At 36.9% G+C, this 11,540-nt stretch overlaps 1 protein-coding gene across 1 annotated transcript in view; it reads right to left on the bottom strand.

Moving 5' to 3' along the window:
- The window catches only part of dlgap2b (discs, large (Drosophila) homolog-associated protein 2b), an 85,791-nt gene that overhangs the window by 20,453 nt on the left and 53,798 nt on the right, over positions 1-11,540 (bottom strand). The window contains exon 5 of the mRNA XM_073816437.1: positions 5,532-5,890. Within this exon, the coding sequence (XP_073672538.1) occupies positions 5,532-5,890 (359 nt within the window). The remainder of the gene's footprint in view (positions 1-5,531; positions 5,891-11,540) is intronic.

Here is an 11,540-nt window from a genome sequence, read left to right as displayed (position 1 = left end):
ATATATATATATATAACTATGACACAAACCTGCGATAATTAGATAAATAACACAAATATCCTTTAGCAAATATTTTAGGATGTAATGCAGTATTGTAAAACATTAGTTTTAAAATTAACTTTGCCTAACACTGCTTCTAATCAGTTATTATGTTCCCAATACTCACCTAGACTGTAACCTAACAGTGGAGACATGATTTATTGCGTAGTATAAACTTTTAATGCAGTATATGCACCTTCCTCTAATTCCTGATTTTCTAATTTCTTATTATTAGTTCTGGTGATGACAGTTTCTTCAGCATTCATCTATAATTTTTCTACTTATTCACACTCCCAAGGAGCCCACTAATGACACTGTTTGCACATTTTTTGCTGTATTTTACGAGTTCCCCAATATGTATGAATTTGTACGAATGACCTACCTGCCCCTAAACCTACCTGTCACTGGGGTCTAAACAAATCGTACAAGTGAGATCATACAATTTTGTAAAATTTTACTGCATTTTACAGGTTTCCCCAATTATGCATCATTACGCCATTTCTACGTCATTGCCCATGCGCAAAACTTTCCAGTTTTCGTTTTCAATCCAATCAATTGTTTACATGTTCTATCAAACAGCTTAGAAAAGGTTTGTTTCACCCCTGTCAACCCGATTAAAATTTCAATCAGTTTTTTTTTTCTTCCGATTAAGGTATTTACATGAAGCATATTCATTCAGATTGGACAACCCGATCTCATGGCAATTCATACATATTTCACGAGGTGGCTAAATTTACAAGTGAGGTTGTATGAATTCATATGATTTTTGCAAATTCTATTTTACAAGTTCCCCCAATTCGTATAAATTAGAATGAATTACCTACCCTTAACCCTGCCCCTGAACCTACCCATCACTGGAGTCTAGACAAATTGTGAGTGAGGTCGTACGAATTTGTACGATTTTTGTTAAATGTTTTGCTGTATTTTACCAGTTCCACGTTTTCTTATGAATTCATACGAATTACCTACTCCTAACCCTGCTCCTAAACCTATCCGTCACTGGGGTCTAGACAAATCGTACGAGTGAGGTTGTACAAATTCATTCAATTTTTGCTGAGTTCCTCAATTCGTATGAATTTGTACAAATGACCTACCCTTAACCCTGCCACTAAACCTACCCATAACTGGGGGCTAGACAAATTGTAAGAGTGAGGTTGTACAAATTCATACTATTTTTTGCTAATTTTTTCTTGTATTTTACAAGTTCCCCAATTCATAGGAATTCCTATGAATGACCTACCCCTAACCCTGCCCCTAAACCTACCCATCACTGGGGTCTAGACAAATCATATGGGTGAAGTTGTACTAATTTGTATGATTTTTCCTAAATTTTTCACTGTATTTTATGAGCTCACCAATTTCTATAATTTTTTACAACTGACCTACCCCTAACCCTGCCCCTAAACCTACCTGTCACTGGGGTCTAGACAAATCATACGAGTGAGGTTGCACAAATACATACAATTTTTGCAAATGTTTGTCCTGTATTTTGCAAGTTCCCCAATTCATATGAATACTTACAAATGACCTACCCCTAACCCTGCCCCTAAACCTATCTGTCACTGGGGTCTAGACTAATTGTAGGAGTAAGGTCGTACTAATTTGTATGATTTTTGTTAAATGTTTTGCTGTATTTTACCAGTTCCACGTTTTCTTATGAATTCATACGAATTACCTACTCCTAACCCTGCTCCTAAACCTATCCGTCACTGGGGTCTAGACAAATCGTACGAGTGAGGTTGTACAAATTCATTCAATTTTTGCTGAGTTCCTCAATTCGTATGAATTTGTACAAATGACCTACCCTTAACCCTGCCACTAAATCTACCCATAACTGGGGGCTAGACAAATTGTAAGAGTGAGGTTGTACAAATTCATACTATTTTTTGCTAATTTTTTCTTGTATTTTACAAGTTCCCCAATTCATAGGAATTCCTATGAATGACCTACCCCTAACCCTGCCCCTAAACCTACCCATCACTGGGGTCTAGACAAATCATATGGGTGAAGTTGTACTAATTTGTATGATTTTTCCTAAATTTTTCACTGTATTTTATGAGCTCACCAATTTCTATAATTTTTTACAACTGACCTACCCCTAACCCTGCCCCTAAACCTACCTGTCACTGGGGTCTAGACAAATCATATGAGTGAGGTTGCACAAATACATACAATTTTTGCAAATGTTTGTCCTGTATTTTGCAAGTTCCCCAATTCATATGAATACTTACAAATGACCTACCCCTAACCCTGCCCCTAAACCTATCTGTCACTGGGGTCTAGACTAATTGTAGGAGTAAGGTCGTACTAATTTGTATGATTTTTGCTAAGTTCTTTGCTGTATTTTACGAGTTCCTCAATTAGTTTAATTCAGTACGAATGACCTACCCCTAACCTTGCCCCTAAACCTACCCGTCACTGGGGTCTAGACTAATTGTACGAGTGAGGTCGAACTAATTTGTACGTTTTTTGCTAAATTCTTTGCTGTATTTTACGAGTTCCTCAATTAGTTACGAATTAATTAAGTACGAATGACCTACCCCTAAACCTACCCGTCACTGGGGTCTAGACAAATCATATGAGTGATGTCTTACTAATTTGTACGATTTTTGCAAAATGTTTTGCTGTATTTTACAAGTTCACCAAATCGTATGATTCCATACGAAAGACCTACCCCTAACCCTGCCTCTGAACCTACCCATAACTGGGGTCTAGACAAATCATACAAGTGAGGTTGTACTAATTTGTATGATTTTTGCGATTTTTTACTGTATTTTAAGAGTTACCTAATGAATTCGTACAAATGACCTACCCCTAACGTTGCCCCTAAACCTACTCGTCACTGAGGTCTAGACAACTCGCACAAGTGAGGGCGTACAAATACGTACAATTTTTGCAATTTTCTTTCTTGTATTTTACAAGTTCCCCAATTTGTATAAATTCCTACGAATGACTACCCCTAACCTTGCCCCTAAACCTACCTGTCACTGGGGTCTAGACAAATCGTACAAGTGAGGTTGTACTAATTTGTAAGATTTATGCTAAGTTTTTTGCTGTATTTTACATGTTCACATGTTTTACATTGCTGTATTTTACAGACAATAATCTGCTCCTTAACACCACCAAGACCAAGGAGCTCATTGTGGACTTCAGGAAGGGAAGAAGAGGTTCACACAAACCCATCCACATCAACGGGATGGCTGTTGAGCCTGTTTCATCCTTTAAGTTCCTGGGGACCCACATTGCAGAGGATCTATCCTGGACCACCAACACCTTCAGCCTGGTCAAGAAGGCTCACCAGCGCCTGTTCTTCTTGAGAACACTTAAGAAGAACCAGCTGTCCTCAGCTATCCTGGTGAACTTCTATCGCTGCACGATAGAAAGCATCCTTACGAACTGTGTCACAGTCTGGTACGGAAGCTGCTCTGTTGCGGAGCGTAAGGCACTGCAGCGGGTGGTGAAAACTGCCCAACGCATCATAGGGACTTTACTTCTATCCATTGAGGACATTCAGAAGAAGCACTGTCTGCGTCGAGCACGCAGTATTCTTAAGGATTCCTCTCATCCCGCCCACAAACTGTTTTCTCTTCTGCCTTCTGGCAGGCGTTTCAGATGCCACAGGACAAGAACTAGCAGACTGAGGAACAGCTTCTTTCCCAGAGCTGTCTCCTTGTTGAACTCTGACCCCCACTGACCCTTGGCCCCCACCCCCACACACTCCCCACTACCATTGCACTACTTAATATTCATTGCACTACGCTGTACATACCCATTTGTAAATGCACATTTCCATTGCACATATACATACTGTAAATTTGTGATAAATCTATATCTATACATGTCAATTTGTAAATTCCTGCTTCAGTAAACAGTAACCTGTATATTATGTTCGTATCTACCTGCAATTTATATTATGGTTAATAGCAACCTGTATATTCTGTTCATCTATTTGTACATTCTAATTGTAGTTAATTATCATCTGTAAATTATGCTCAGAGTACTTCATCTGTATATATTATCCATAGTTTCTCCCTATACATATTCCCTATAAGTGCACTTATAACTTATACCTTTATCCTGCACTTGCTGCTTATTGCACTCCTGGTTAGACCTAAACTGCATTTCGTTGCCTTGTACTTGTACATGTGTAATGACAATAAAGTTGAATCTAATCTAATCTAATCTAAAATGTTCCCCAATTTGTATTATTCCATATGAATGACCTACCCCTAACCCTGCCCCTAAACCAACTTATCACTGGGGTCTACACAAATCATACGAGTGAGGCTAAACAAATTCGTAAAATTTTTGATTTTTTTTTTGCTATATTTTACAAGCTTCCCAATTCTTATTAATCTGTACGAATTACATACCCCTAAATCTACCCGTCACTGGAGTCTAGACAAATCGTACGAGCAGTGGTTGAATTGTAAAAAAAATCAGGGGGGATTTTGGGGTGATGGACTTGTGATTAAAAATGATTACAAAATTTGTCTAACTTTTAAACATATTTTTATTTAACAAGAAATACGCTTTATTAAATGTATCATGGATTATGAGCTGTTTTTCTTGTGTGGCCTGAAAAGTTTTACCTTTTTTTGTGGGGACATTTAGTCTTCCCAACGTAGGTTAAACCAATGCACACACTCACTTGCATTGCATGAAATTCATAACCCATCATATCATGATGAGACAATTATACCCCAACAATACCTCTAATAGTTTTATTATGATAAAATTCCCAGGACCTTTGAATCAGGTTATTGACACTAAGTGTTACCTGTACGAGTCACTTTGCAATAAAGTGTTGCTCAAAGAATAGAGCATGATGCTGGTAACAAAATGTTCTTGGATGCAATTCTCAGAAAATTAAAGAACTGACAAAAATATATGCAAAATTCAAATGCAATGTAAGTAGCTTTGGATAAAAGCATCTAAAGAGTGTTTTTTTTGGACAGTATCATATGCCTTGGGTATGAGAACAGGTTAAAATTTAGTATTAGTATTTATTATCTAGTGTTTCACCAGAACTAGAAGTAAATTTAGAGCCTTGTTTGTATTTATTAGGTGCAACAGTGGCAGGTTTAATGGTCGGGTGATTTGAGTTCCAGATTTAGCTAAATAAGTCATTCCAGCCTTCATGGATTTGGTTGTTAATGATCCATAGCTATATAGGTGTAATATTTTCTTCATCTCCACAACTGCGTGCTGTGGTTGACTGTTGGTCCTGTGTAGGAACAAGCCCACAGAGAGAAACAGCATCATTAATCTTTGTTGTTCAGGGTCAATCTGCAATCTCATCTTCTCCGCCACAGAATCTGGCTATATGAGGAGTCTTTGTGTGCACTTTCTGGGTGGGTGAGTCACTGTCTGAATGCTGCCAGCTATTTTTGGATTTGAGGCGAGACACAAAGCCACTGGGTTTACAAAAAGGCAGTGACCAACTGAGTCGATTTTAATGACACAAACCTAAAACCTTGAGAGAGGTTTACCTGTATCCCGATGGAAGAGCGTGGAGTCTTGAGGTATTCCTCTGCTTTGGACACCAGGATGGCCTTATCACAGGTCTGAACGGAGCTGTAGCTCCCTGCAGAAGTGAGGCGCTTGGATGCGGTTTCCATTGCTAGGGTCACCGCCTTCGCGCTATCCAGGCTGTCGGTGGAATTGTAGATAACCCGGCCGAGGCTATCCGGTGCCCAAAGCCCTCCCCGTGACGGCCGACCCTCATGGTACGCGTCCTGCGTCGACTCTGTGCTGCTCTGGGCTGTTACAGAAATCAGCGGCTTAGTGGTGGAACGAGGAGGAACGGGTGGAGGAGTCTTCTTGTAGTCAGGTGTATATGTCACTGTCACTATAACGAAACAGATGAATGGTTTGTTAGATTTGAGAAAAAATAAAGCAATTTCAGGAGTCGGTGTGTTAGATGTTTAATTGTAAGCTTCAAAACAACTGCTGTAGACGGATAGAGCAGTGGATTCTTCTATGTACCGTTTTAAAGCTACATTATGTAACCTTTGACCCTCTATTGGTTGAAGCATAAAACTCACAGAGGAACATTGTTTCGCCAATTATTATATGTGATTTATGCATCCGCTTCGCTATTCCAAACCCAATCTCATGCCAATTTGTAAATATTTAATGATTGTGGCTACTACGAATTCGTACAACCTCACTCTAAAATTTACGGGTTCCCCAGTTTGTATGAATTTGTAAAAATGACCTACCCCAAAACCTACCCGTCACTGGGGTCTAGAAAATGCGTACAAAATCGTACAGGTGAGGTCGTACAAATTCATACGAATTAGATAGCGTTGACTATTCTGCACGGATGAATCGATGCCCTGAAGAGCACCGCTTTGCTCATGGTTACAGATTATCACCCTTTCAATTTGAGTCTCACTAACAACATCAAAACATTCCCAACATTGGAAGACAGATATCTGAAAGGAGGAGGTGAGTAGCTTATATGCTGCTTCTATTTTGACTTCAATTGAAATCTATTGATTTAAAATAACGTTAAAAAGTTTATATCATATAACGGTGGAAACTTTAACTTGGCAAGACTATTTATAGACAAACAGTAGTCACATTAAGATTGTGTTTTTGAACCTATGCAAACTATTTGGATTTGTGTTTTATTCTTTTTGCTTGCAAACACTATTTGGTTTAAGGTTCAATTGTTGTGGCTTCAAGCTATTTCCACTTCATATAGTAGTAGACTGACCTTCTTTTCTTTATTTATGGATATGATGTAAATGCAAATTAGGAAAGTGTGCAGTTTCCCATGAAATCCATCATGACATAGGCTTACCATAATAATTTAGGGTAAAGCAAAGACACAATTTTATGTTGTATTCTGGCTTATTATTTAAATTTGATTAATTTCCCAAAAAAAATGTAGCTTTAATAATCTAAGCAAGAGAACACTACAAACTACCAAGATAAATCTTTTGCAAGTAGAATAATGTGAATAGTGAGTAAATTGGACATTCCAAGAGCTTGAAGTGAGCTAGTACTGTGCAGTTCTGTGCTCTTGTGTTCACACTATCTGTATTATTCATGCGTCCCAGCAGTTCTTATAAACCACAGATTTTCTCTTTTGTTCCTTCTTGACAATGCAGTCTCACTAGACAAAGACTGTTTGTCTTGCAAGCCAATGTTTTGACTCTCCACATTAAATCTGATGCACACTGTCTCTCAATCTGAAAAAGAACAATTCATTCTGATTTAAATTTAAGGGATGTTTAGAGTGGGGCAATACACTGTGCATTAAAGGTATTAGTTTGGCAAACGTATTTCATTTACTTGCAACTACTGTATCTTCCATGAATGAAATACCTGAATATGTTTAAACATTTTCAATGTCATAAAAAAGAGAACTGTTTGCCCTCAGCAAACCAAATAGGTTACATTTTATTTTAATAGCCTGCTTTAGAAAATGTATTAACTGTAAGTAACTTTGCAGCTGCATGTCAACTAACTCTCATTAGTACATTAGTAGATTGTTAGGTTATGGTTAGTATTATTATGCATTATTTACTTTGATCTCTGTATATTCTCTAAGAGAAAGAATCACATTTCTCTGAGACTGACATCTCAGAGCCAATCAGAAGATTTTGAGGTGCTTGCCTGTCAATCATTTTACACATTCACTGAGTAACCCATATATGGAAAAGCAGGATGCAGAAAGTGTGAATCATTCAAGTGTAATGCCATATACAATTTCACAGCAGTTGTCAGTTTGTCTATTTTTCTACAGTTGACAGCATTGTCATGACGTGCTGCTGCTCTCCTGCTCCGGTCAGTTCTGGCTTGTGAAACTAAACCCTGCTCCTAATCCAGCTTGATTCTTTGAAGGCAATGAAGCCTTGAAAGACTCAAGCTGCCCTGACCTAAAACAGAAAAAAAAACTCATTTCCAAAGAAGGAATTATGGACCTACTGCATGACTGTTGTATTTGCCAACATGACAAAATACCCTAGTGTGGTTAAATGTAACAATCTACATATTAGGGGCCAATCAAAACCATGGGCTGCAAATAGCACACTATTATAAAACTGCTGAATGAGTCACAGACTGAAGGGAAAAATGTGGGAGAGAGACGTGTGAATCATACAGAGGAGTAAAACACTTCCAAAAATAGAGTGTAGGGTTGTATAAGAGAGGAGCACAATAATCCATTCATGACCTGTTGTATTGATGCTCTGTGTCATAATTCATTCTGTCATCAGCATGTCGAACACTTCATCAGCTGTGATTAAATATAAAAACTCCCAGAGCAACAGAATATGACTCATTTCTGCAACCACTCTCTGGAAGCGTGGAAGCGTGGATTTAAAACTGAAGAGTGTCATTTCTCGGATGTTAAAATATTTTCTCCTATCATGGCTATATGCAGAGACAACCCTACTGACACACAAAGCAACACTGAAAAGTGAAGCTGATTGATTTCATATCTTAATATATTGTACATATTTTAACACTGCTTTCTTTTGAATCTGTACTGTACGTTTAACATCTTCTCCGTTTAGAAATTACAGCACTTCAGTTTAACAAAGCAATGCTGAATAATACTGAAATAATAATATATGATATATTTTGGCATTTAATTAACACAATATCAACATAAATTATGCCATATGTTTTTGTAAATTGATTCTCTTTAAGAAAAGTTTTATGAAAAAAAAAAAAATCACACTTTATAGTTTTTCTTAAAGGATTACTCCACTTCCAAAATAAAAATTTCCTGATAATTTACTCACCCCCGTGTCATCCAAGATGTTCATGTCTTTCTTTATTCAGTTGCAATGAAATACATTTTTTTGAGGAAAACATAACATTCTCCATATAGTGGACTTCAATGGTGCTCAATGGATTGAAGGTTAAAAATGCAGTTTCAGTGCAGCTTTGAAAGGCTCTACACGATCCCAGCCGAGGAGTAAGGATCTCACCTAGCAAAACGATTGGTTATTTTTTTTTAAAAAGTAAAGTTTACATACTTTTTAACCTCAAATGCTTGTCTTGTCTAGCTTTGCGATGCGCATGCGTACTACTGCATTCCGGTTCAAAACAGTTAGGGTATGTCGAAAAACTACCATCTCATTTTCTCCTCCAACTTCAAAATCGCCCTACATCGCTGCAGAAGTACCAACCCAGTGTTTACAAAGTGAACATGCAAAAAAAAAAGATTAAATGTCCTTTAAAAAAAGGCAAAACAGTGATATAGGACTATTTTGAAGTTGGAAGAGAAAATGAGATGTTTTTTTTTTTTTTTTTTTGAGTGTTTTTTGACATCCCCTAACTGTCTTGAACCGGAGTGCATAGAATACGTATGTGCACCACAGGGCTAGACAAGACAAGCATTTGTGGTTAAAAAGTGTATCAATATTATTATTATTATTATTTTTTTAAGAAAAGACAGATCGTTTCCTAGATAAGACCCTTATTCTTAGGCTGGGATCGTTTAGAGCCCTTTGAAGCTACATTGAAACTGCATTTTTAAGCTTCAATCCGTTGAGCACCATTGAAGTCCTATATAGAGAAAAATCCTGAAATGTTTTTCTTACAAATTTTTAATTTCTTTGCAGCTGAAAAAAGACAGACATGAATATCTTGGATGGAATGGGGGTGAGTAAATAATCAGGAATTTTTATTCTAGAAGTGTAGTAATCATTTTATTATATTTTGCATCTATGAAGGTGCGGTTATTATGAAAGCCCATTTCCGAACATAAAATGTTTTTTATCTCACAATTCTGAATTTTTTTCACACAATTGCATGATTCATATTCACAATTCAGACGTTTTCCTCAGAATTTTGTTATAAACTTGCAATTGCGAGTTATAAAGTCAAAATTGTGAGACTTGTAATTCTGAGAAATAAAATCAGAATTCTGAGATATAAACTTAGAATTCTGACTTTTGTTCTCAAAATTACAAGTTTATATCTCACAACTGTGACTTTATAATATGCAATTATGAGTTAAGTTAAGTTAAGAGTCAGAATTGTGAGAAACAAACTCGCAATTCTGAGAACATTTACTATATCTGTGAGATAAAAAGTTGCAATACACTTTTAATTTTTTTTATTCAGAGGCAGAAACAGGCTTCCATAGGTTACAATATAGCAAAATTTTGCTGGCAAAAAAAGTCCATTGTCTATTTTCAGTAGTGTAGCGATATATTTTGTAAACACTAAATTATTTTAACTCTGCGTTTTTCTTGTGTATATTTTCATCTATTAAAGTGCGGTTACACTATATTGAAATTTTGCAGGCAAAAAAAGTCTATTTTCAGTAGGGTAGCGATGTATAAAGCACAAAAAATAAAATACACAGACAAAACCAAATTAAACCCAAATTAATAATGATATAAATACTGTTCAGTTTTTGTGTCTTAAGACCTCAATGTATCATCACGGGCCACAGGGTTTAATATGGTTTTGCCTGTGTATGTTTTTTTTTTACTCTTAAAGATTTGGTAATCATTGACTGCCATTATATGACTGACAGACTGCAACAGTTTGAGTTAAACATCTTTGTTTGTGTTCTACTGAAGAAACAAAGTCACCTACATCTTGGATGCCCTGTGGGTAAGCAGATAAACATAACATTTAAATTTTTAGGTGAACTATCCCTTTAACAGTTCTACAAAATGTGTTTGAGTGTGGACAGGTTTATTTTTCCCAGATCTCTGAGAAAGCAATGTCTTGTTAGCTTGTAAAAGCACATCTTAAATGGCCCAGTTTTCTCTCTGAAAGCCCAGTGTGCCAGTGAAGAGCTGCTGACTGATTTGGTGTCTTGGCAACAGTTATCAGGGGGTATCAAATGCCACACAGGTGCTATACACAGAAACAAAGATAGTAGGCATAGGCATGATCAAAACCATCAGTCACTACTGGAGAAAAGAACTGGCTCTTAATTGTCTTAGTACATTTATTAAATACAGAGTGTTTACAATATATTCCTTTAATTCATTGAGTGGTTTTTGCCTTTTTATCACACCTGATCTGAAGTAAAATAATCATTCATTTACATTGGCTCAGGTGCATGTGTATTCTTCATTACAAACATGCACACTGGGAAGACTTCTGTTGCTGAAAGCCTCAGGCTGTTTCTTGAGATTTCAGGGTGCTATGGCATTACTGTACTAATTATACACTAATTACTAATTAACATATTTGATGCTATAGCAGTGGTAATGCGTTAGGTGTTTTGCCTAAACTTGTGCATAGCACATAAGGTTGTGAACTGAATCTTGAACTGTTTATCAGCGCATGTGTTAGATACGTGTTCTGCATTTTAATGCCAGCTTGAATGAGTTATAAAACTTTCAGTGTGACTGTTTAATCAACAACAGATGTTCAGTCCCCACTAAAATCAGCTATTCAGCGCATGTGGTGCATGATGAGAGACAGTAAAACAGCAGCCGAGTGATATAAGAGCAGATACCCTGATAATTTTTGTACAGAGCCTTATCAGCATTAGTGACTAAATTTCCTAG

This window comes from Garra rufa, chromosome 13, assembly GCF_049309525.1.
Source record: "Garra rufa chromosome 13, GarRuf1.0, whole genome shotgun sequence".
NCBI lineage: Eukaryota > Metazoa > Chordata > Actinopteri > Cypriniformes > Cyprinidae > Garra > Garra rufa.
Note: the sequence above shows the minus strand (reverse complement) of the source record. Positions and strands in the feature narration are given on the sequence as shown.